This window comes from Microcaecilia unicolor, chromosome 6, assembly GCF_901765095.1.
Source record: "Microcaecilia unicolor chromosome 6, aMicUni1.1, whole genome shotgun sequence".
NCBI lineage: Eukaryota > Metazoa > Chordata > Amphibia > Gymnophiona > Siphonopidae > Microcaecilia > Microcaecilia unicolor.
Genome location: NC_044036.1, coordinates 27996609 through 28023689, shown reverse-complemented (window position 1 = coordinate 28023689; position 27081 = coordinate 27996609). Strand labels below are relative to the sequence as shown.

At 46.8% G+C, this 27081-nt stretch overlaps 1 protein-coding gene across 3 annotated transcripts in view; it reads left to right on the top strand.

The window, feature by feature from the left end:
- SLC1A7 (solute carrier family 1 member 7) overlaps positions 1-27081 on the top strand; it is a 145284-nt gene that overhangs the window by 5478 nt on the left and 112725 nt on the right. For all 3 annotated transcript variants that reach the window (XM_030205985.1, XM_030205988.1, XM_030205987.1), the window contains exon 3: positions 22874-23089. In XM_030205985.1, coding sequence (XP_030061845.1) covers positions 22874-23089 — 216 coding nt within the window. The remainder of the gene's footprint in view (positions 1-22873; positions 23090-27081) is intronic.

The following is a 27081-nucleotide window of genomic DNA, read 5'->3' as shown; positions in this document are numbered from 1 at the left end:
AATTAGGCGCATATCCCCGTTTTCAATATCACCTTTACGCTGATGACTCCCAGATCTACCACTCCACACCAGAAATCTCGGCAGAAATCCAGGCCAAGATATCTGCCTGCCTGTCTGACATTGCTACCTGGGTGTCTCACCGCCACCTGAAGCTCAATATGTCCAAAACTGAGCTCCTTATCTTCCTACCTAAACCAACCTCTCCCCTTCCCCCACTCTCTATTTCTGTCGACAACACGCTCATTCTTCCTGTCTCATCTGCTTGTAACCTTGGGGTCATCTTCGACTCCTCCCTCTCCTTCTCTGCACATATTCAACAGATTGCTAAAACCTGTCGTTTCTTCCTCTATAATATCACCAAAATTCGCCCTCTCCTTTCTGAGCATGCTACCAGAACCCTCATCCACACTCTCATCACCTCTCGCTTGGACTACTTCAACTTGCTTCTCACAGGTCTTCCACTCAGCCAACTCTCTCCAATCTGTTCAAAATTCTGCTGCACGATTAATATTTCGCCAAAGTCGCTATGCCCATATCAGCCGTCTTCTGAAGTCACTTTCACTTGCTCCCTATCCGTTTCTGTATACAGTTCAAGCTCCTCTTATTAACCTATAAGTGCATTCACTCTGCTGCACCTCACTACCTCTCCACCCTCATCTCTCCCTACACTCCTTCCCAGGAACTCCGTTCACTAGGCAAATCTCTCCTAATTGCACCCTTCTCCTCCATCGCTAACTCCAGACTCCGTTCCTTTTATCTTGCCACACCTTATGCCTGGAATAGACTTCCTGAGCCATTACGTCAAGCTCCATCCCTGGCTACCTTCAAATCTGGGCTAAAGGCCTATCTGTTTGATGCTGCTTTTAATTCCTAACTTGTCACCTGCTCGTAATGATGAAGAAAAAGCAAATTTGCTAAATAGATACTTTTGTTCTGTTTTCACAGAGGAAAATCCTGGAGAAGGACCGCGATGGACTGGCAAAAGTACAAATGAAAATGGAGTAGATATAGCACCGTTCAAGGAAGAGAGTGTGTATAAACAACTTGAAAAGCTAAAGGAGGACAAAGCCGTGGAACCGGATGGGATTCACCCAGGATATTAAAGGAGCTCAGAGAGGTTCTGGCGGGTCCTCTTAAAGATTTGTTTAATAAATCATTGGAAACGGGAGAGGTTCCTTGGGATTGGAGAATGGTGGATGTGGTCCCTCTTCACAAAAGTGGTGATAGGGAAGAAGCTGGAAACTACAGGCCGGTAAGCCTCACTTCAATTATTGGAAAAGTAATGGAAGCGATGCTGAAGGAAAGGATAGTGAATTTCCTGGAAGCCAATAAGTTGCAAGATCCGAGACAACATGGTTTTACCAAAGGTAAATCGTGCCAAACGAATCTCATTGAATTCTTTGACTGGGTGACTGGAGAATTAAATATAGACGTAATCTACCTAGATTTCAGCAAAGCTTTTGACACGGTTCCCCACAGGAGACTCTTGAACAAACTGGACAGGCTGAAGATAGGACCCGAAGTGGTGAACTGGATTAGGAACTGGTTGACCGACAGACGCCAGAGGGTGGTGGTAAATGGAATTCGCTCGGAGGAGGGAAAGGTGAGTAGTGGAGTGCCTCAGGGATCGGTGCTGGGACCGATTCTGTTCAATATATTTGTGAGTGACATTGCTGAAGGGTTAGAAGGTAAAGTTTGCCTTTTTGCGGATGATACTAAGATTTGTAACAGAGTGGACACCCAGGAGGGAGTGGAAAACATGAAAAAGGATCTGTGGAAGCTAGAAGAATAGTCTAAGGTTTGGCAATTAAAATTCAATGCGAAGAAATGCAAAGTGATGCACTTAGGGAGTAGAAATCCACGGGAGACATATGTGTTAGGCGATGAGAGTCTAAGAGGTACCAACGGGGAGAGGGATCTTGGGGCGATAGTATCTGAGGATCTGAAGGCGATGAAACAGTGTGACAAGGCGGTGGCCGTAAGTAGAAGGTTGCTAGGCTATATAGAGAGGGGAGTTACCAGCAGAAGAAAAGAGGTTTTAATGCCCCTGTATAAGTCGTTGGCGAGGCCCCACCTGGAGTATTGTGTTCAGTTCTGGAGGCCGTATCTTGCTAAGGATGTAAAAAGAATTGAAGCAGTGCAAAGAAAAGCTACGAGAATGGTATGGGATTTGCGTTACAAGACGTATGAGAAGAGACTTGCCGACCTGAACATGTATACCCTGGAGGAAAGGAGAAACAGGGGTGATATGATACAGACGTTCAAATATCTGAAAGGTATTAATCCGCAAACGAACCTTTTCCGGAGATGGGAAGGCGGTAGAACTAGAGGGCATGATATGAGATTGAAGGGGGGCAGACTCAAGAAAAATGTCAGGAAGTATTTTTTCACGGAGAGAGCGGTGGATGCTTGGAATGCTCTCCCACGGGAGGTGGTGGAGAGGAAAACGGTAATGGAATTCAAACGTGCGTGGGATAAACATAAAGGAATCCTGTTCCGAGGGAATGGATCCTCAGAAGCTTAGCCGAGATTGGGTGGCAGAGCTGGTGGTGGGAGGCGGGGCTGGTGGTTGGGAGGCGGGGATAGTGCTGGGCAGACTTATACGGTCTGTGCCAGAGCCGGTGGTTGGGAGGCAGGGATAGTGCTGGGCAGATTTATACGGTCTGTGCCTTGAAAATGACAGATACAAATCAAGGTAAGGTATACACAAAAAGTAGCACATATGAGTTTATCTTGTTGGGCAGACTGGATGGACCGTGCAGGTCTTTTTCTGCCGTCATCTACTATGTTACTATGTTGTCTTCCTCTCTTCAATAGTCCCTTTTCCCTATGCGTCCTATCTGTCTGTCCTACCCTTATCCCTTATTGGTCCTGTCTGTCCTGATTTAGATTGTAAGCTCTTTTGAGCAGGGATTGTCTTTTCTTCATGTTCAATTGTGAAGCACTCAGTGGCGTTCCTAGGGGGGCTGACACCCGGGGCGGATCGCCGATGCGCCCTGCCCCCCGGGTGCAGCGCCCCCCCCCCCCAGTGCAGCGCGACCACCCCTCCCCCAGCGAAAGGACACCCCCCTACCCTGGCAAAAGAACTCCCCCCCCTGGGTGCACACCGCTGGGGGGGGGGGGTGCCACGCGCCGGTCAGCTTCGTTCGTTTCCATGCTCCCTCTGCCCCGGAACAGGACCTGTTCCGGGACAGAGGGAGCATGGAAACGAACGAAGCTGACTGGCGCGTGCCACCCCCCCAGCGGCGTGCACCCGGGGCGGACCGCCCCCACCGTCCCCCCCCTTGGTACGCCACTGGAAGCACTGCGTAAGACTGGTAGCGCTATAGAAATGATATGTAGTAGTAGTAGTTATTCTATAACAGCCATTCCCAACCCAGTCCTCGGGGCACACCTAGTCCCATCCGGTTTTAAGATATTCGCAATGAATATGCATGAGGTAGATTTGCATGCCGTGCCTCAACTGCATGCAGATCTAACTTATGAATATTCATTGTGGATCTCCTGAAAACCCGATGGGGCTAGGTGGGCCCAGAGGTCTGGGTTGGGAGTGGTTGCTCTATAACAATGTGTGTAAATGCTAGGAATGCCCCCATTCTGCCTATGGCCCTCCCATTTCCACGCCCCATTTTTTAGGTCACACATAAAATGTAGGCACATAAAGTTCAATTAAATTTAATTAGTGCCAATAATTGTTAAAAAGCCAATTATTGGCGCTAATTAGCTTGATATTCAAATAGAACATAAGAACAGCCATATTGGGTCAGACCAGTGGTCCATCTAGCCCAGTATCCTGGTCAGAAGTACCTGGCAGAAACCCAAAGAGTAGCAACATTCCATGTAGAATCTCAAATAGTAGCAACATTCCATGTTACCAATCCCGGGGCAAGCAGTGTCTTAAATTGTGCACCCAGATTGGGTGCGCACCCAAATTTATGCGTACAATTTTTGATGGCTTTTATAGAATTACTCGTAAAACATGCCCGTTTCTTGCGGCAATGAAACGGGCGCTAGCACGGTTTCCGTCCGGACCTCCCCCCCCTCCCTACTCACCCCGTCGGCTTTCGTCCGCCATTGTTGCGGACCTCGGCACGCCACCGTCAATCTGCTGACATTGCTCCGCCCGCACCTCCCCCCCTCCCTACTCACCCCGTCGGCTTTCGTCCGCCATTGTTGCGGACCTCGGCATGCCACCGTCAATCTGCTGACATAGCTCCACCCTCGACATCATCACGTTTGACACGAGGGCGGGGCCCCAACACAGTTTTTTCGGTGGCTTCACCACCATGAAGGCTTCGAACCAGAAGGAAGTGCCCAGAGGACCTGACAGTGACGTCATTGTCCTCAGAACGTTGAGGGTGAGTTTTATTATATAGGATGGGTTTTAACATGGGATTTCCCACACACAAAGCCCATTTCTAATGTGGCCTTAATTGAGGTATTTTTCAATTTTGTTTTCAGGTCATGTGCTAATGTTCACATTAGCATGCGTTACCTGAAAAACGTTAGGGCTCCTTTTACAAAGCCATGCAGGGCTGGTCTTAGCAAGTGCGGGGCCCTGTGCAGACCAGTTTGATGGGGCCCCATCCTAGCTCCTTATTGTCAATGTTGGTTATTTATATTTCATGATAAATCAACCTTGTATATGCTGTTTCATTCTTCAATTCACATTATATACTGTACATTACATTATATATATTTTTTTGTTTTTATTGTTATCTTTTGTGTCATTGAACATTTCACACTCACTATTTCAGTTGATACTGCATTACAAGATTTATATGCTCTGTGTATATTTATGTATTGTTTTGATATCACCGTGTTTTTTAGTGGCATACTCATTACCTTAATTTATAATCTATCTCAATCTCATATTATTATAAATAAATGGGATTCATTTGGTTATTCCATCAATATTTATTTTTCATTATTCAGTTTTTAATTTTCATTGTTTTATTTTTTATTTGTCAACATTAACTAGATCTGCGATCATTTGTTTTCATTTTTCATTCTTCATTTTATTTTATTTTTTTTTATTTTTACTTTTTATTTTTTATACTCATGTATTATTTGGTTTTCAATATACATGTACCACTTTATTGGCAGGGATATATTTTATCTTGAATATCTGAGCCTTCATTCATTTTGCTCAGTACCCTATTTTCCTTTCCTTAGTTAGTGTACTTTATTCAGTCCCATTTTTTCCACATTTAATCCTGAGGTGATTTTAACTTTTATCATTTTTGCATAACTTCTGGTACATTTTTTATTTTAACAGTATTTTTTTCATTGTTCAATTTTTTATTTGATAGCAGTACCTCATTTAACGTAACGCTCATTCTTTTCCCTGAGGTACGTCGTGACGGAGTCCCGCCCACTTCACGCAAATTATTAGAATGGACGTCCGCACAGCGCTCCGGTTTTGTTTTGTTTCACTATTGGGTTATCTCATATTGATGACTGCGCTTACGTCATTGTTCTTGTTTTTCACGCGTTTTTTCCACCTATTTAGTCTCTCCTGTAGCCCATCTTGCCCCAATATTTTTATCGCTACTGTGGAGATTGCTGTGGCAGACAGATCATTCGCACAACGGTCTTTTTAAAGGTATGTGGTTTGTGTTTCTAGTACCGCCGATATTTGTTTTGCACACTGACTTACGTATGTGCACCCCCTTTTTATATGAATAGGCAGGTCATGCTATCTTTTCTCGCCCGTTTTTTTGTTAGGTATTTGCTAAATAATTTTTAAGGTGGATTATGCTTTAAGTACTGACTAGTGTTGCAGAATGGCCATATATAGTACTTCTGCACAGGCAGATCACGTTATTCTTTCTCACTAGTTGGCTTTCTCCTAGACATTCGTTAAAGAGTGTCTAGGGCGATTTGTGTTCACGCTGCCAAATGACCGAACATAGTACTTTTTTTCCCACTTCTTTCTTAATTTGATGTCAATTGATTAGCGCTGCTAAACGGACAGACACATATTTCATTTGTGATTTATCGTTACCCAAGTACTCATTGGTTTTAATTGTATATGTGCCTATATGGACTATGTCTTTATTCTTCTTTGGCTTCCACAGACCATTTTTTAGGTCCTGTCTGCAGACCTTTTACTTTTGAAATCTTTCGTTCGTGATTTGAGGTTAGTCCCCTATTATTATGATCATCATCATTTCTCATCTCATTCTTTTCAGATCATACCTCTTTATTATTATTGTTTATATACACATTTCTCTTTTTTTCTTTTAAATATTTCTTTTGCAGATTCTCTTATTATATCAGTTGATGTGCTCAATTCACTGTTGACCTTAATCACAAGGTTAGTCCTTCTCACATTTTCTTAATACCCATGTATGTATACTTAAACCCATCCTTTACTGTGATTTTGTGGTTTATGATATTTGTTTCTTTCTTTCTTTCTTTCTTTCTTTCTTTCTTTATTTATTTATTGCATTTGAATCCCACATTATCCCATCTTTTTGCAGGCTCAATGTGGCTTACAATACATCATGAGTACTGGAAATAGAAGTGAATATACATTAGGTTTACAGAGGGTTTGTGTTACATGGTGGTGAATTACATGATGGTGTTAAAGCAAAAGACATTGTAAGATAGTGCTAAAAGTTCAAAAGATTATACAATTACACATGTTGATCCTTGTGATATATCTCGTCGAAGAGATAGGTTTTTAATAATTTGCGGAAACTGGTCAGTTCATAGACCATTTTCAAGTTACGTGGCAGCGCATTCCAGAGCTGCGTGCTCGTATAGGAAAAGGTAGATGCGTGCCTTGATTTGTATTTCAATCCCTTACACTTGGGAGGATGAAGAATGAGGGGTGTGCGGGAAGATTTTTTTGCGTTCCTGGGTGGTAGTTCTATGAGATCTGACATGTAGGCTGGGGCATTACCATGGATGATTTTATGGACTAAAGTGCAAAGTTTGAACGTGATGCGTTCTTTTAGTGGGAGCCAGTGTAGTTTTTCTCGTAGGGGTTTCGCGCTTTCGTATTTTGGTGTGCCGAATATTAGCCTGGCTGCCGTATTCTGAGCTGTCTGGAGTTTTTTGAGTATTTGCTCTTTACAACCAGCGTAGAGTGAGTTACAGTAGTCCAGATGACTGAGTACCAGTGATTGTACCAGATTGCGGAAGACAATCCTTGGGAAAAATGGTCTAACTCTTTTTATACTCCATATATGAGTCTTTTAGGAAAGCGAATAGAATGTTGGGTGTTATTAGGAAGGGTATGGAGTCCAGGTGTGCGGATGTTATAATGCCGTTGTATCGCTCCATGGTGCGACCACACCTGGAGTATTGTGTTCAGTACTGGTCTCCGTATCTCAAAAAAGATATAGTAGAATTGGAAAAGGTACAGCGAAGGGCGACGAAAATGATAGTGGGGATGGGACGACTTTCCTATGAAGAGAGGCTGAGAAGGCTAGGGCTTTTCAGCTTGGAGAAGAGACGGCTGAGGGGAGATATGATAGAAGTGTATAAAATAATGAGTGGAATGGATCGGGTGGATGTGAAGCGACTGTTCACGCTATCCAAAAATACTAGGACTAGAGGGCATGAGTTGAAGCTACAGTGTGGTAAATTTAAAACGAATCGGAGAAAATTTTTCTTCACCCAACGTGTAATTAGACTCTGGAATTCGTTGCCGGAGAACGTGGTACGGGCGGTTAGCTTGACGGAGTTTAAAAAGGGGTTAGATAGATTCCTAAAGGACAAGTCCATAGACCGCTATTAAATGGACTTGGAAAAATTCCGCATTTTTAGGTATAACTTGTCTGGAATGTTTTTACGTTTGGGGAGCGTGCCAGGTGCCCTTGACCTGGATTGGCCACTGTCGGTGACAGGATGCTGGGCTAGATGGACCTTTGGTCTTTCCCAGTATGGCACTACTTATGTACTTATGTACTTATGCTATAGGGCACTACATGCAACACTGTTTACAAAACAAGCATTTTTATTATTTGCATTAGCATGGTGATTGTTTCGATTATTTTGCTATTTGTTTTTTGACATCTTATACATGTTCTCCTTTTAATTATATTATTTGTTGTATATTATATTTATGTACAATTTGTTTATGTATTTGTCTATTGTTTTTGTGTTCATAGACTCCTGATGTAGGCCTATCCGGCCGAAACACAACGTTATGTCGAGTCACTTTTAACATGTGATTGTTTTATTATCATTTGTTTGAAAACTATTAAACGCTGGTTATTTTAATTTCAGTTTGGTTCCAATCTTTGGATAGCCTGGCTCGTATTCCCACCTTTTTATTTTTTTACTTTACGCCTCTCATGATACTTAATCCCAAGAACCAGCAGTAGCTTTCCCAGATCTATCTTAATAATGGTTTATGAATTTTCCTCCAAATCTTTTTTTTAAACCCAGTTACATTAATAACTTTTACCACTCGCTCCAGCAATGAGTTCCAGAGCTTAACTATACGCTAAATGAAAAAATATATATATTTTCTCTGTTTTAAATGTACTAGTATGTAACTTCATGGAGGTTCCTCTAGTCCGACTGCTCTCTGGTGCTTATTGTATAAATTATGCACTCTAGTTGGCATCCAGTTGTAATTCTTAAAGGCAATCTGATAGCTTTCAAACTTGTGAGTGATTAGCTGTGATCAGTCCATGTAAATCATAGAACGTGTTCTACGGAGGAGATGAGAATGACCGGCCTCATTTGCTTTCATTCTAATGAATGAGCTGACCAGGACACATGGGAAAAAATTGCCATGAAAACAAGGAGCAGATTAGTCCTAAATCTGCTCAGAGTGCCCTTGGTCTAGACTTGGATTAGCCCTTGCAGAGAGCACACCACATGCTACCTCAGCTTAAATTCTTAGTATGTAAGAACAACATAATATGTCCCCTATGCACTTTTCTTTGTATTATATTTCTACTAGTATAAAAGGCCCATTTCGGTAGGCAATGAAACGGGCGCTAGCAAGGTAATCCCCCCTCCTCCCTCCCTCCCTCTCTCCAGACCCACCCTCCCTTCTTCCAGACCCCCCTCCCTCCCTTCCTTCCTTCCTTCCTGTCCTTCTGAGTTCCAGACCCCCCTCCCTCCCTCCCTTCCTTCCTTACTTCCGAGTTCCAGACCCCCCTCCCTCCCTCCCTACCAGTTCAAGGCCCCCTCACGCCCCTCCCTCCCTCCCAGTTCAAGGCATCACGCCCCTCCCACCGAGTTCCAGATTCCCCCCTCCCTCTGATTTCAACACCCCCCTCCTCGTTACTGACCCCTTGACCCCGTGCCGCGACCCTGTCAACCCCCCCCCCCTTTCCGCAGAAAACCCTCCCCCTTCGCCGTTGCGTACCTGTGCTGACAACAGCCATATTTCTCTTCTTCTCTGTGCCGGCGATTGCTGTTGTTCGGGTGGTGGATAGGTCCGTTATGCGTCTGAGCGATGCGATTGGTGACGTCATGATGATCGGGCGCTAGCAAGGTAATCCCCCACCCTCCCTCCCACGGCGAGTTGGTGAGTGTTCTGCCCTCGACGTCATCACGTTGTGACGCGAGGGCGGGGCAGACACTCATGGGCAAAAGCGATCTACACAACTACAACTTCCGGCTTCATTAGAACATTGGAGGTACGTTTTATATAGAGAGATATGTATGTTAATAAGTATATACAAGCTTTTTTATTTGGTTTTATGATGTTTTCAGTCTATATTTTCCACCATGTCTACTTCTTCATCTTCCATTTTACAGAGACTATTGGACCTCTTGCCCATCTTTTTTTTAGGACAGGGGAGACAGCTTTAATTTTTTGATGTCATGTCATCTCCTGTCATAAAACCTCCTTGGACTTTTCCTTCTAACCCCCAGAACTTTCCCCAGCAAACAGATCCCCATGTGACCTGTACAGCCAATCAGATTCCTGCCCTCAGAATTCTGTAACTGCAGCTTGCCTGCCAGGGTTGCCAGATGGGCGGTTTTCCCGCCCAATTGGGCGGTTTTCTGCAACCCGCTGCGGGAAACATTTGCCCGCAGCGGGTTGCGGTTTTTTGGGCTCGTTTTGTTTTTTTCTGTGCGGGTTTTGGGGCGGTTTTTCGGCCGGCAGGGGTGGGGCTAATGGCGACAGAGGCGGGGTTTGTGACGTTTTGGGTGGGGCTTGTTGACGTATTGGGCGGGGCAATGACGGTGGGGGTGGGGCTGATGATGGCGGGGCGGGGTGATGACGGAAGGGGTGGGGCTGATGACGGCGGGGGTGATGACGGAAGGGGCGGGGTTGATGACGGCGGGGGTGGGGTGATGACGGCGGGGGTGATGACGGAAGGGGCGGGGTTGATGACGGCGGGGGCGGAGTGATGATGGAAGGGGCGGGGTTGATGACGGCGGGGGTGGGGTGTGTGCGGGTTTTGGGCTGTTTTGTGTGGGAATTTTTTTTTATATATGGCAATCCTGTTGCCTGCACACACTGCTACACAGCTCAAACATTCATAAAACCACAATTTTTACATATAACCTTTGTTTTTCACTTTTAACCCCTTACATCATGTTACAAGGAAGTTCTAATATGAATTATATAAAAATCCCAATTTTTAAAGCTAAATTTCACTTTAAACAGACAGATATTTTTTTATCAGTATTAACACAGAAATAGCATCAAAATGATCACATCCCACTTCTGTCACCTCTTCTCACCCCAGCACATACATTTTTAACTAGCCAGAGCCTTAAAATATGTCCCCATTAATTTAAATTCAAAGCTGGTGTCATTGGGAGTTTCCTTAGGCACCAGTATACAGGCACGATTTTTCGCAGCATTTTTTGGCTTCTCAGCCTTCCTCCTCCCAGGTACCAAATCAAAATTTAACTTCAGGTTGCACATATTATGTTTATATTTCTTGCATTATTTATATATCATCTTTCAACAAATAGTCAAAAAGCGGTTCACAATCAAAGTAGAAAAGGAAAGGAACTATAGTTATTATATAGGACAGTAGATAAAGGAACTGAGTAAAGTAGAGAGAAAGAAAAAAAAAACATCAGAAATATCACTACCGCCAGGTCAACCATCTACCTAGGAGGTCAAAAAGTATTAACCGGGAAACACCTGGGAAAACAGATGAGCTTTCAGGAGGCTCCTAAATTGTAGATATGACAATTCAGTGTGTAATTCCTTGGCTTAAGGGAAGAAGTTAAGACACTGGCTGCAACGTGTTTCTATTGGTATATCCATGTAAATATATTATACTGTATTTAGGGGTGAAATGTGTTTCATGCCTGAACTACTTAAATCTTTCTGGCTCTGAAGAGAGTGTCCAGCACTGTAATACCATTCCAAGTTTGGAATTTATGCAGGATGCAAAGAACAAACCTTAAAGAAACTTCGGACCGCTCAAAACACGGCAGCCAGGCTTATATTTGGAAAAACGCGATTTGAAAGTGCAAAACCCCTCTGTGAAAAACTGAACTGGCTCCCAATTAAAGAACGTATTGCTTTCAAAATCTGCACCCTGGTTCATAAAATTATCTACGGCGAAGCCCCGGGATACATGACAAACCTCATAGACCTACCAACCAGAAACACATCCGGATCAACACGAACATATCTAAATCTCCACTACCCAAGTTGCAAAGGACTTAAATATAAATCAACATGTACATCCAGTTTTTCCTACATAAGCACACAACTGTGGAATGCACTACCAAAAGCCGTGAAAACAACATATGACCACCTAAACTTCCGGAAATCTCTAAAAACTAACCTGTTTAAAAAGGCATACCCTACCGATCCAACTTAAATGTCTGAACTCTGCAACACAACAAAACCAAAGCAAGTAATGGACATAACGTAACTCTTCTGCTCTACGATTCCTTAATGTGTCTGTTCCACATCATTTTGCCACATCATCACTTTGTATTTTGTTCATACCGGAGTCAGCGAATGCCTCTCCGGTACTATGTAAGCCACATTGAGCCTGCAAATAGGTGGGAAAATGTGGGATACAAATGTAATAAATAAATAAATAAATAATTCAAGGGGGGGGGGGGGGGGGGGGAGAGCTCCAGAGAAGAGGTGCCACTGAGAAGAAGGCTGAATGGCACGTGGATTCTAGTCTGATAGTGTAAAGTGGATCCTCTTCCCTCAGCGGTTGCAGCTCTCCACAACCTGAAGAACACCTTCCAGTACTGCTCTTTTTTGTTCCTCAGAACAATGAAGCTTTTCATTGCCTAGGAGGGGCTTCCCTCCTCCACTCAGTTGTGGCACCAAAACACAAAACAAAGCACAGTTATCATTCACCTTTCTCAATCCGGTTAGTTTCCCAGTCCAGGCTTTCACAGCTGCTTCCTCTCCCTCCCTCCTGGGGAAGAGTAGCAGCAAATAATAAAAAAAAAAGAAAAAAATACCCTGTTCAGTGTAGCGGGGTTTTCCAAAACACAGTTCACTTTTAGCCAAGCTTTACCCCACTGCTCAGTTTAGCCAGGCTTTCAAAATACAGTTCAGTTCTAGCCAAGCTTTCCAAAACACAGCTCAATTTAGCCAGGCTTTCAAAAACACAGTTCAGTTCTAGCCAAGCTTTCCAAAACACAGCTCAATTTAGCCAGGCTTTCAAAAACACAGTTCAGTTCTAGCCAAGCTTTCAAAACACAGCTCAATTTAGCCAGGCTTTCAAAACACACAGTAATGGCTTTGCGCGGGCTCAAAGCCTAGGGTCCCACCCTCTTGGTCAGTCATACTCCTACCTGACCTCCTCCCGCTTGACCCGGCTTGGCCCCGCTACTTCCTTGGCTTTCGCTGAGCCAGAGCTGAAAAGTCCATCGGCTCTTCCAGGGTGTTCTCCGGTTCAGTCAACTCCATAGGGCAAGGCTCACTCTCTGCCTCTCTCTCCTCAGGAGCCCAATCCATATTCTCCTCGCCCCGCCCTTCTCCCAGCTGCTCACCCTTTCTTTCATTAAAGCTCTTTGGTGGCTCTTCTTTCTCCACCCACCTGTTCCACCACCTCTTCCACCAGGTTGGAGAATCAGCCTTATTCCTTCCCCTGCGGCCCTCCTCTGGAGACTCCTGGGAATGCACATAGTTTCTCTTATCCCCGGTCTCCCTTGGGGCATGCTGGGAGTTGTAGTTCTTTATTTCTAGTTTTTTCCTGGGGAATGCCTGCCTATAACGGGGGTATTCTGGCCTATCCCAGGGTTCCTTTGGGGCCTGTCCTACATACTCTTTACAATAGCAAATAAAGGACCAGTAGTAAGCTGATGAACAATAGAAGAGCAGAGAGTCCTGGCTGGCCTATGGAGTGTAATGAAAGAGGCCAAATAAAGAGGGGTACCTTTATGCAAAGCCTTGAAGTACAATGTAAGAATCGTAAAGATGATGCGGAAGTGGACAGGAAGCCAGTGATGTTTCAACATCGGAGGCACATGGTCAAAATGACGAGCACGAGAAAGTAAATGGATCACGGTGTTCTGTATCGTTTGTAGTTTCCCGAGAGCAACTTGTGGGAGATCGGAGTAGACTATCAGGCTCATTTTCGAAAGAGAAGGACGCCCATCTTTCGACACAAATCGGTATAATCGAAAGCCGATTTTGGGCGTACCCAACTGCTTTCCGTCGCAGGGACGACCAAAGTTCATTGGGGCGTGTCGGAGGCATAGCGAAGGCGGGACTTGGGCATGCCTTACACATGGATGTCTTCGACCCATAAAGGAAAAAAAAAATGGTGTCCCTGACGAGCATTTGGACGACTTTAACTGGTCCTGTTTTTTTTATGACCAAGGCACAAAAAGGTGCCCGAACTGACCAGATGACCACCGGAGAGAATCAGGGATGACCTCCCCTTACTCCCCCAGTGGTCACTAACCCCCTCCCATCCTGTATAGCATAAAGACCATGAAAAGGTGCAAACCATACATATTTCTAGTTTTTATAATAAGCTGTTTTGCTGTCCTTGAGCTGAGAACAGACTTAAGAGAATTATAAATGTACTTTTTTCTGGTAAATACCTTTCTGAGGCTGTAGAAATTTGTAGGTTGACATTTTGGCCTATGCTAACTTGTGATAAGTTGCTGGTCAGAAGCTAAGAGCCGGAGACGCCTATCACTAAGGACACCTGCTATATCCAGATAAACAATCAGAGGGAGAAGTAAGGGGTGTGGATAAAACTATAGGTTAAACCAAAGGGTGGAGGGGGCTGGTATGATGACAGGGCATACCAAGGATATTAGGTCAACTCATATCAAATAAAAACTTATACACAAACCATGTAAAATGAGTTTATATTGTTGGGCAGACTGGATGGGCCGTACAGGTCTTTATCTGCCGTCATTGGGGTAAAAATAGCCTTAATGTGCAGGAAAAACCCGCGTAAGAGCGTGCTAAGGCAACTTTTTACCACAGCTTAATAAAAGGACCCTAAAGTTAGCATAAATCCTCTGAATATCGGGCCTATTATTTACAACGAAGATGCACGTAACGTTTTATTTTTAGAAGTGACACAGTACAGATTTTAAAGCAGTGATGTGTTTTTTAAACATTTTTTTTCCAAATTCTTTTACAGCTCTGTCAGAAATTCAAAATAGGATTTGGCTAATGTAGTTCCCAGAGCTCATTGATGTGGATACTTGGCTCATGTTTCTTGAGTGATTTATTTGCAAATCTGCATTTCACATTCTTGAGTAGGTGTCAGGGGGCCTAGGTTGGATGGGGCACTTTGGGAATATTTGTGCTACATTGAATTAGGAGGACAATCCCCCCACCACCACCAGCAGCAAAAATAGATTTCAATACATTTTTTATAGTTTAAATAAAGCAAATTTATGTGCAGTGGATATTTTTTCAACAGACTTTTAGAAAGGAGTTGCCTGTGTGTGTACAACAGGGACGCAGCCAGACTTCGGTGGGAGGGAGGTCCAGAGCCCGAGGTGAGGGGGCACATTTTAGTCCCCCCCCCCCCGGCGCCGCCAACCCCCCCGGCGCCGCCAACCCCCCACCCCACCGCCGCTGCCGCCACCACCACCACCACCAACAACAACTTTGACCCCCCCCCCCGCCGACGACCCTCTCGACCCCGCCCTCCCGCTGCCAACCCTCCGTCGCCTACCTTTGCAGGCGGAGGACCCCAACCCCCACCAGCCGAGGTCCTCTTCTTCCCGCGCAAGGCTTCATTCAGTTTCTGAGTCTGACAACGTGCAGGACGTCAGACTCAGAAACTCCCCACGTAGCTACGCCACTGGTGTACACGTTTGTCCCCCGCTCTCTAGTTCTGCTGTGATTGCTCTACTCTTTTTTTTTTTGTTACATTTGTACCCTGCGCTTTCCCACTCATGGCAGGCTCAATGCGGCTTACATGGGGCAATGGAGGGTTAAGTGACTTGCCCAGAGTCACAAGGAGCTGCCTGTGCTGGGAATTGAACTCAGTTCCCCAGGACCAAAGTCCACCACCCTAACCACTAGGCCACTCCTCCACTGTTGCTACTATTGGAGATTCTACATGGAATGTTCCAACATTCCATGTAGAAGTCGGCCTTTGCAGATCACCAATGTGGCCGCGCAGGCTTCTGCTTCTATGAGTCTGACGTCCTGCACGTACGTGCAGGACGTCAGACTCACAGAAACAGAAGCCTGTGCAGCCTTCTACATGGAATGTTGCTAGTGGAATAGCAACATTCCATGTAGAATCTCCAATAGTATCTATTTTATTTTTTTACAATTGTACCCTGCGCTTTCCCACTCATGGCAGGCTCAATGCGGCTTACATGGGGCAATGGAGGGTTAAGTGACTTGCCCAGAGTCACAAGGAGCTGCCTGTGCTGGGAATCGAACTCAGTTCCTCAGTTCCCCAGGACCAAAGTCCACCACCCTAACCACTAGGCTACTCCTCCACTCTCTTTCCTGTCTCAAATAATGTAGTCCCTTTCCTACTCTTTTGGATTTTAATTTAGGGGCCCTTTTACAAAGCAGCAGTAAGCCCAAAGAGGGCTTACCGCACACTAATCTGAGTTACCGCTGGCCCAACGCAAGCGCCGATGGTAGTTTCAGCCCTGACATGCCATTTCCCACACTAGGGAAAATCAGCTCGTACTTTTTAGCACAGTGCTAACCCAGCAATAATCGAGCAGCGCTTTGCGCTACCCACTTACTGCCAGGATAGCATGGGAGCCCTTACTGCCACTTCAGTGGATGACTGTAAGTGCTTCCCCTGCATGGCCACATGGTAAGAGCAATCTTACCAAATTGTCCTGTCTTTTTTTCAGCCTTTTTACCCACTGCGGTAAAAATGACCTCAGTGCACGGCAAAAACAACCCTTGCAGCTTGGTAAAAGGACCCCTCAGTTTGTTAACTGCTCAGTTCTGTGAGTCAGCTTGGGCAGTATGTCAAGTTATAATAAACTGTAAACTAGGGTGACCATCTCAACTTACACAGATCTAAGCGGCTTTAGGGGTAGCAGGAATCTCCTGAATCTACTCATGGCTCTTCCCAGTGGCGTTCCTAGGCTGGCTGACACCTGGGGCAGATCGCCGATGCGCCCCCCCCCCGGTGAAATTACACCCCCTGGGTGCAGCGCCCTCCCCCTGGGTGCATTTTTACCTGCTGGGGGGGGGGGTGCCGTGCGCCTGTCGGCTCCGAGTCCGCTCATTCCCTGCTGCTCCCTCTGCCCCGGAACAGGAAGTAACCTGTTCCACGCAGAGGGAGCAGCAGGGAGGGAATGAGCAGACTCGGCCAACAGGCGCGCGGCACCCCCCCCAGTGGCGTGCACCCGGGGCGGACCGCCCCCATTGCCCCCCCCCCCCTTGGTACCCCACTGGCTCTTCCTCTTCTTCAGACGTACAGAGGACCTTCCAATCTTTTTTTTTTTTGTCTCAGCTTCAGATGTGAAGCGTTTGTTTACACTTTCAAACAACAACAAAACCAGGGGACACAAGATGAAGCTAGAATATGGTAGATTTAAAACAAATAGGAGAAAGGTTTTCTTTACTCAGCGTGTAGTTAGACTCTGGAACTTGTTGCCAGAGAATGTATTGACAGCAGCTGGCCTTACGGAATTTAAAGGGAGTTTGGACAGATTCCGGAGGGAAAAGTCCATTGAACATTATTAATTTTTTTTTTTTTTTTTTGGGGGGGGGGGGGGGGGGGTTGCCAGGTTCTTGAAGCCTGGATTGGCCGCTGTCAGAGACAGGATGCTGGGCTTGATGGACCCTTGGTGTTTTCCCAGTATAGCAGTGCTTAAGTACTTATGTAGTACTTATGACTTATGACCTAGAGATGGGAATAACTAGTGAGGTAATTAAATTCGCCGATGACACAAAATTATTCAGGGTCGTCAAGTCGCAGGAGGAATGTGAACGATTACAGGAGGACCTTGCGAGACTGGGAGAATGGGCGTGCAAGTGGCAGATGAAGTTCAATGTTGACAAGTGCAAAGTGATGCATGTGGGTAAGAGGAACCCGAATTATAACTACGTCTTGCAAGGTTCCGCGTTAGGAGTTACGGATCAAGAAAGGGATCTGGGTGTCGTCGTCGATGATACGCTGAAACCTTCTGCTCAGTGTGCTGCTGCGGCTAGGAAAGCGAATAGAATGTTGGGTGTTATTAAGAAGGGTATGGAGTCCAGGTGTGCGGATGTTATAATGCCGTTGTATCGCTCCATGGTGCGACCGCACCTGGAGTATTGTGTTCAGTACTGGTCTCCGTATCTCAAAAAAGATATAGTAGAATTGGAAAAGGTACAGCGAAGGGCGACGAAAATGATAGTGGGGATGGGACGACTTTCCTATGAAGAGAGGCTGAGAAGGCTAGGGCTTTTCAGCTTGGAGAAGAGACGGCTGAGGGGAGATATGATAGAAGTGTATAAAATAATGAGTGGAATGGATCGGGTGGATGTGAAGCGACTGTTCACGCTATCCAAAAATACTAGGACTAGAGGGCATGAGTTGAAGCTACAGTGTGGTAAATTTAAAACGAATCGGAGAAAATTTTTCTTCACCCAACGTGTAATTAGACTCTGGAATTCATTGCCGGAGAACGTGGTACGGGCGGTTAGCTTGACGGAGTTTAAAAAGGGGTTAGATAGATTCCTAAAGGACAAGTCCATAGACCGCTATTAAATGGACTGGAAAAATTCCTCAACGTTTGGGGAGCGTGCCAGGTGCCCTTGACCTGGATTGGCCACTGTCGGTGACAGGATGCTGGGCTAGATGGACCTTTGGTCTTTCCCAGTATGGCACTACTTATGTACTTATGTACTTGTGTACTTATGTGAGAGCTCAGAGGCCCTACTGACTTGAGATGGTCCAACATGCAGGCCAACTTGGTAGAATAAGAAAACCATAATCCACGCTGTGACTTCCTTGCTGAACCTGGGGTAATGCTGAGCTGGGTGTGAGAGCCAAGTCAGAGCATCTAGGTCAGCTCACAGAAGTAGCCACCTTATTCTTCCTTCTCTCACTGGAACAGTGTGTTTCCCTATTTCAGGCCATTCCTACCTAAGTAAAATAGGTGATTGACTTGATTTTCAGGGCTAACTGCTGCTCTTCCTTTAGGGTTCAGGAAAAAAAGACATTGTCCCTCTTAAACCATTATATATAGTTCACTTCATTGTCTCTTATGGTAACACAAATGAGGGTAGGGCATAAAGCAGAGCCACACAGCGGGTTAAGGTGAGCAGCAAATAATATTTTATTAAAAGGTGCCAGGTTCACAGGTACAGGAGAAAACAACATAAACTAGTCCTTAAATGTACAAACACCCTCTCGTGACCTTCTCCTGCAGGGCCATTATGCACACTACTATCTCTCAGCAAGGCAGTATACTCCACTTGACTCTGGCCTAGGTCCCCAGAGTTACCAGTACAATCTTTAGCAAATAATATATGCTGACCAGTTCTGCAAGGTCCCAAGTTGAACCTGGCCTACCTGACTGTCGTTGCGTAGGGTTACCATATTTTTCCCAAGAAAAAAAGAGGATACACATCCCACCCCATCACACTCTGCCCCTCCCCCTGTCACACCCCACCCGCCCCATCACTTTGACACCCCCCAAAGAAAGCCAGATTCCCTCTCTCTCCCCTCATGTTATCTGTCCCCAAATTTCCGACCTCCCTCCCTTCTATCCACATGACTCCATTCACTAACCCTCCTGTACCATACTGTAGTTCCCTGATGGTCTAGCAGCCTATTCGGGGCAGGAAAGAGCCCCCTCTTGCTCCCGGCGCTAATTCAAAATGGCTGCCAAGAATTCAAGCAGTGACCTTGCAAGACTTTTATGGAAGTCTTTCGAGGCCGCCGCTTGAACTCTCGGCAGCCATTTTGAATTGATGCCGGAAGCAAAAGAAGTCTACAGCCATGCCGGGCAGGAAAGAGGGGGCCAAGCGCAGGAAGGGAGCAGCAGTCCTGATGGAAAACTGTCTCACAGCCGTCCTCCGGCATTAGGCCTACCTCAAAATAGGCGGAGTCAGGGAGGAGCTAGCAGTTATGCAGCACCAACCATATTCAGTGCCGGTGTTCACATAGCTAAATGGGTAGATAGGTCCACACAAAAAGCAGTCCTAACTTTTTCTGCAAGGCTGGCAATGAGGGGAGGGAGAGGCATACAGCCTCAAAGTTACAAGGAGCCCCTGACCCCTGTAGTCTAGCATCACTTCCCTTTCCACCATTCTGACATGTTCCTCTCTCCCTCTATCCTTCCCTGGTTTACCTTAAAGCATATTTTTCATCACATGGGGTTTCTGGGAGTGATTCTCTGTTCTGATCTTCCACCCAGTCTCGAATCATACGCACTTGCGCTTCCAATTCTCCCCTCTGCCGCCCGCATGTGCTCCTCCTGCAAGGAAATACGTTCTTCAGCTTCCTGTAGTCTGGCCGCATGGGAAGCGATACATTCTTTTATCTCATCCATACCATCGTGTAGCTTTGCTAATTTATCATCCAAAAGCTGCGACATGTGTCGTAGTGAGATTTGTACCATGTCCTCATGCACTGGGGCTGGGCTTAGGGCCTGTGTCAGCGGTGTTGGTGGTGTTGGCGTCGCCATCTTGTTTTTTCAGCGCGTTGCCTTTCTCCTTTCCTGATTTCAACGATTTAACTGGCATGCCGTACCGCATTCACTTCGGAGACACGAACTCTGCTTCTGTGCATTTTCCTGCACTGTCCGACGCGTGTTCCAGAACTTCTAAGTAACATAGTAACATAGTAACATAGTAGATGACGGCAGAAAAAGACCTGCACGGTCCATCCAGTCTGCCCAACAAGATAAACTCATATGTGCTACTTTTTGTGTATACCTTACCTTGATTTGTATCTGTCATTTTCAAGGCACAGACCGTATAAATCTGCCCAGCACTATCCCCGCCTCCCAACCACCAGCCCCGCCTCCCACCACCGGCTCTGCCACCCAATCTTGGCTAAGCTTCTGAGGATCCATTCCCTCGGAACAGGATTCCTTTATGTTTATCCCACGCATGTTTGAATTCCATTACTGTTTTCCTCTCCACCACCTCCCGTGGGAGGCACCTAAAATACCATTTAAAGGGCCTAGAAGAACGAAGGGGAAGGGAGCCAAGCTGACAACCGTCCGCTTAGTCTTCTGGCATTATGTGACCCCCTGGGAGTGATTCTAATATGCTGCCTGCCACTGGCCCTGGAACTTTCCCTCCGCTGCATTCTGCCCCTCCCCCAATACAATTTCTTGTTTCCGCCTGCAAAACAAAAAAAAAAAAAAGAAAATGCCCTAAAAAAGAAACATGTTAAATTTGCAGCTAGCGCGCGAGAAAATCACGTTAACTGTGTTACCTGCAAATTTTAGTGTATTTTAGTAAAATGGCCCCTTGATTTCTTAGATTATTATTATTAGATTTTTTAGATTATTTAAAGCAAAAAAAAAGCGAAATTTAAAAATAATGTTAGAAAAGTAACAAAATAAAAAATGTCAGGACTCTGTCATCTGCTATAACCACCCCCCCCCCCCCCCCCCCAAACAACTCACTCCTGGGCAATAGTCCTGATCCTCCACGCCAAAAACTCAAGCTCTCCCCAAACCTCTTATCCTATAAGGGAGCAATTCTATAACTGTGCTACAGTTTAGGTACCCAACCAGCTTATTTTCGAAAGAGATCGCCGGCCATCTTCCGACACAAATCGGGAGATGGCCAGCCATCTCCTGAAGCCGGCCAAATCGGTATAATGGAAAGCCAATTTTGGCCGGCTCCAACTGCTTTCCGTTGCAGAGTCGGCCAAACTTCAAGGGGGCGTTTTGGCAAGGTAGCGAAGGCGGGACGGGGCGTGGTTATGAGATGGCTGACTTCAGCTGATAATGGAAAAAAGATGGCCGGCTCTGACGAGCATTTCGCCGGCTTCACTTGGTCAATTTTTAGGACCAAGCTTCAAAAAAGTGCCCCAATTGACCAGATGACCACCGGAGGGAATCGGGGATCACCTCCCCTTACTCCCCCAGTGGTCACCAACCCCCTCCCACCAAAAAATAAAAAAATATTTTTTGCCAGCCTGTATGCCAGCCTCAAATGTCCTACCCAGCTCCCTGACACCAGTATGCAGGTCCCTGGAGCAGTTTTTTGCGGGTGCAGTTTACTTCAGGCAGGTGGACCCAGGCCCATCCCTCCTACCTGTTACACTTGTGGTAAATGTGAGCCCTCCAACCCCCCCCAAAACCCACTATACCCACATCTAGGTGCCCCCCTTCATCCCTTAGGGCTATGGTAGTGGTGTAGAGGAGAGTGGGTTTTGGGGGGCTCAGCACCCAAGGTAAGGGAGCTATGCACCTGGAAGCAATTTTTGAAGTCCACTGCAGTGCCCCCTAGGGTACCCGGTTGGTGTCCTGGCATGTCAGGGGGACCAGTGCACTACAAATGCTGGCTCCTCCCATGACCAAAGGGCTTGCATTTGGCCGGGTTTGAGATTGCCGGCATTAGTTTCCATTATCGTTGGAAACCGATGCCGGCCATCTCTAAAGCCGGCGAAAATGCTGAGATTTGGCTGGCTCCAACCGTATTATCGAAACGAAAGATAGCCGGCTATCTTATTTCGATAATACGGTTGGGCCACCGCTTTATGGCGCCGGCCAACTAGATGGCCGGCACTGTTCGATTATGCCCCTCCAAATTGCCTGGGCTGTGAGCCTATTTTATGTGCATTGTCATGCATAAGAGATCTTATAGAATATGAGCGTAAGTCAGCATCGGGGCACCTAAATTTAGGCATGTACAGTTTCACCAGCTCTATGGCAGGCATAAATAAGTGCACCTAAATGTGGCACTTCAGCATGTAACTGACTGTATTCTTTAAATTATACATTCTCCTCCCCCTTGCATTTACAAATTTGCATATGTTATAGAATACCACTGAGCACACGCCTAGCACATAGCACATGTAACTGCTACACAAATGCACATTAACCCCCAGATTCTAAATATGGCACCCAAAGTTTAATTGAGTAACGAGCCGATAACTAGCAGTAATTAGACATTAACAACCAATTATTGAAGTTAATTAGCTCCAGTTAGAATTTGTGTGTGTATCTTGCTAAGTGTTATTCTATAAAGATGCATATGCAAATTATTTAATGTGCAACTGAAAAGGGATGTGACCATGGGAGGGGCATGGGCAGGGGAGGGGCGTTCATTAAAAATGCGTGCAGTATCTGGACAAATCTGGAAGTAAATAAATCTTCATCTTTCCTACATGGGGATGTTTTCTTGCCAAGGACAGGATAATAAGTCTCCAAGTTCCATAGACTAAAAGAATATTTTTTGGGAGGGAGAGGGGCAAAGAGGTTTTCTCTGCATTTGGGGGGGTTGATGTATAATTTTCACATGAATGTTATCTGAAGTTATGCTTATGAATTACAGACACACTGCTTTTTCTTTCTCTCCCCCACTCCCTACTGTGAACAGTTTAATGTCCGGGCTGGCAGCTCTTGATGCCAAAACTTCAAGCCGTTTGGGTATTATCACCGTTGCTTACTACCTGTGGACGACCTTCGTGGCTGTAATTGTTGGCATTATCATGGTCTCCGTTATCCACCCTGGAGGGGCTGCCCAGAAGGAGAACACGGAACAGAATGGTAAAGCAATCATGAGCTCCGCTGATGCACTTCTAGATTTAATTCGGTAAGTACATTAATTCATACTTTAGGGGATGGTGAGCAGGGTGACTGCCCTGGCCTCCTGCTGGCTGTTTGGTGTGCTGGTGCTAGTGGTAGCCAGTAACTCAACCTCTGTTGCTAGCCATTAATCACTCCCTCCCTAACCGAGTTACTAAGCCATGCCCTTACTCCGTCTCCTTTCCGAATTGGAAGCCATGTAACATAGTAATGTGGAGGGGCATTATCGTACGGGGGCACCCATCTCTAAGGACGGCGCCGCAAAAGGGCGGGGCAACCCACATTATCGAAACAAGATGAGCGTCCATCTTTCGTTTCGATAAAATGGTCGGGGACAGCCAAATCTCAACATTTAGGTCGACCTTAGAGATGGCCGGCCTCGGTTTTCACCTATAATGGAAACCGAGGACAGCCATCTCAAAAATGGCCAAATCCAAGCCCTTTGGTCGTGGGAGGAGCCAGCATTTGTAGTGCACTGGTCCTCTCTCACATGCCAGGACACCAACCGGGCACCCTAGGGGGCACTGCAGTGGACTTCACAAATTGATCCCAGGTGCATAGCTCCCTTACTTTGGGTGCTGAGCCCCCCAACCCCCCCAACCCCCCCCCCCCAAAAAAAAACCCCACTACTCACAACTGTACAACACTACCATAGCCCTTAAAGGGTGAAGGGGGGCACCTAGAAGTGGGTACAGTGGGTTTCGGGTGTAACAGGTAGGAGGAGGATGGGCCTGGGTCCCTGCCTGAAGTGCCCTGCAGTACCCACTAAAAACTGCTCCAGGGACCTGCATACTGCTGTCATGGAGCTGGGTATGACATTTGAGGCTGGCATAGAGGCTGGAAAAAAATGTTTTTTAATTAGTTTTTTTGAGTGGGAGGGGGTCGGTGACCACTGGGGGAGTAAGGGGAGGTGATCCCCGATTCCCTCAGTTGATCATCTGGTCAGTTTGGGCATATTTTCGAGGCTTGGTCGTGAACAAAAAGGGACCAAGTAAAGTCGGCCAAATGCTCGTCAGGGACGCCCTTCTTTTTTCCATTATCGGCCGAGGACGGCCATCTGTTAACCACGCCCCAGTCCCGCCTTTGGTACACTGCCGACATGCCCCCTTGAACTTTGGCCGTCCCTGCGACGGAAAGCAGTTGAGGCCGGCCAAAATCAGCGTTCGATTATGCCGATTAGATCCTTTATTGTCTGTTCTTACCTTTCCCCTCCCTCCACCTCTTGTGTCTGGCCTTTACCTTCCTTCTCCTTCTGCCACTAAGATCCCTTTGTGTCAATCCAATGCCTTATCCCTCCCTCCACTTCTAAGATCCCTCTGTGTCTGTCACTTACCTTTCCCCTTCCTTTACCATATCATTAAAGAAGACTAAAGAAATTGTAAAAGGAAAAAAAAAGAAAGGATTTAGTGAAACTAGAGGAATGGTCTGGAATTTGGCAGCTTAGATTTAATGCTAAAAAAAAATGAAGGTCTTTCATTTGGGCTGCAAAAATCCAAGGGAACGGTACGGTTTAGGGGGTGAAGAACTTTTATGCATAAAAAAGGAGCGGGACTTGGGTGTGGATGTATGCGATGATCTTAAGGTGGCCAAACAGGTAGAAAGAAATGATGGCAAAAGCTAGATAGATGCTTGGGTGCATAGGGAGAGGAATGACCATTAGGAAAAAGGAGGTGATGATGCCTCTGTATAAGACTGGTGAGAACACATTTAGAATATTATGTACAATTCTGGAAACTGCATCTTCAAAGAGATATAAGCAGGATGGAGTCAGTCCTAAGGGCGGCTACTAAATTGGTGAGCGGCCTTCGTCATAAAGCGTATGGGGACAGACTTAAAGATCTCAATATGCATACTTTGGAAGAAAGGCGGGAGAGGGGAGATATGATAGAGACATTTAAATACTTATGCAGCTTAAATGCACAGGAGGTGAGTCTCTTTCAGTTGAAAGGGAGCTCTGGAACGAGGGGGCATAGGATGAAGGTGAAAGGGGATAGACTGAAAAGTAATCTGAGAAAATACTTTATCATGGAAAGGGTGGTGAATTTGTGGAACGGCCTCCCAGTGGAAGTGGTGGAGATGAAAACAGTATCTGAATTCAAGAGATCTTGGGACAGGTACGTAGGATCTCAAAGGGAGTGATAGACAGAGTAGATGGCATGGATGGGCAGACTAGATAGACCCTATGGTCTATATCTTGTTCAAGAAACCTACTTGTTCAGAAAGGCGTACCCTACTGACCCAACATAAATGCCTCAACTCTGCAACACAGCAAAACCAAAGATCGTACTGGACATTATTTAACCCTCCCTTTCTTCGACCCCTAATGTGCTTGAAACATCCCTACCTTATTTGACCCTAACATCATATTGTATTTGTTCCTCTACCGGACTTGGCGAACGCCTTTACGGTACTATGTAAGCCACATTGAGCCTGCAAATAGGTGGGAAAATGTGGGATACAAATGTGACAAATAAATAAATAAATAAAAATATCTGCCTACATTTTTCTATATTTCTGTGTTATGTTTCTATGGAGCCAAAGATTATTTTTCCCTTGCACAGCGGTATTATTAACTAATGGTTAGGGCATCTAAATTTGAATTCTTTGCATCTTTTAATCTCTTTTATTGAAACACTAGTATAAAAGGCCCGTTTCGGTAGGCAATGAAACGGGCGCTAGCAAGGTAATCCCCCCCTGCAGCCACCCATCAGGTCTCAGGACCCCCTCCCCACCAACCCTCCTCTGCCCCTGCAGCCACGCATGTGCAGCAGCCCTCCTCTCCCCCTGCCCCCCCTGCAGCCACCCATGTCCAGCGACTCTCCTCTCCCCTGCCCCCCCTGCAGCCACCCATGTCCAGCAACCCTCCTCTCCCCCTGCAGCTACCCATGTCCAGCGACCCTCCTCTGCCCTGCCCCCCTGCAGCCACCCATGTCCAACGACCCTCCTCTCCTTTCCCCTTGCCCCCCCTGTAGCCACCCATGTCCAGCGACCCACCTCTCTCCCCTGCCCCCCCTGCAGCCACCCATGTCCAGCGTCCCTCCTGTCTCCCCTGCCCTCCCCTGCCCTCCCCTGCAGCCACCCATCTGGTCTCAGGACCCCCTCCCCACCTCCCTCTTCCCTGCCCCCCCTGCAGCCATCCATGTCCAGCGACCCTCCTCTCCCCCTGCAGCTACCCATGTCCAGCGACCCTCCTCTGCCCTGCCCCCCTGCAGCCACCCATGTCCAACGACTCTCCTCTCCTTTCCCCTTGCCCCCCCTGTAGCCACCCATGTCCAGCGACCCACCTCTCTCCCCTGCTCCCCCTGCAGCCACCCATGTCCAGCGACCCTCCTCTCCCCCTGCCCCCCCCTGCAGCGTCCCTCCTGTCTCCCCTGCCCTCCCCTGCAGCCACCCATCTGGTCTCAGGACCCCCTCCCCACCTCCCTCTTCCCTGCCCCCCCTGCAGCCATCCATGTCCAGCGACCCTCCTCTCCCCCTGCAGCCACCCATGTCCAGCAACCCTCCCCTCCCCCTGCCCCCCTCCAGCCACCCATGTCCAGTGACCCTCCCTTCCCCCCTCGGCGCATCACCCAAACCCCTACCCCCCCAGCGCATCACCCAAGCCCCTACCCCCCCTCGGGCACATCAACCCCCTCACCACCCGCAGCCGCCAATACTAACGCTGTCCGGCCGCTGCTGCGTCTCCTGTTGAGCAGCAGCGGCCGGTACAAAAAGCCAAAAAAAGATTTTAAACCTGAAACACGGCTCCGTAGACAGCCATCTGGCATTGGCTGTCATCTCTGCAGCCGCTCCTCCTCTCCCCTCTGACATCGCTGCGCTCCTCCGGGGTCTTCCTGCAGGGGCAGTGACGTGGAGGGGAGAGGAGGAGCGGCTGCAGTGACGACAGCCAATGCCAGATGGCTGTCTACGGAGCCGCGTTTCAGGTTAAAAATCTTTTTTTGGCTTTTTTCTTTTTGTACCGGCCGCTGCTGCTCCACAGGAGAAGCAGCAGCGGCTGGA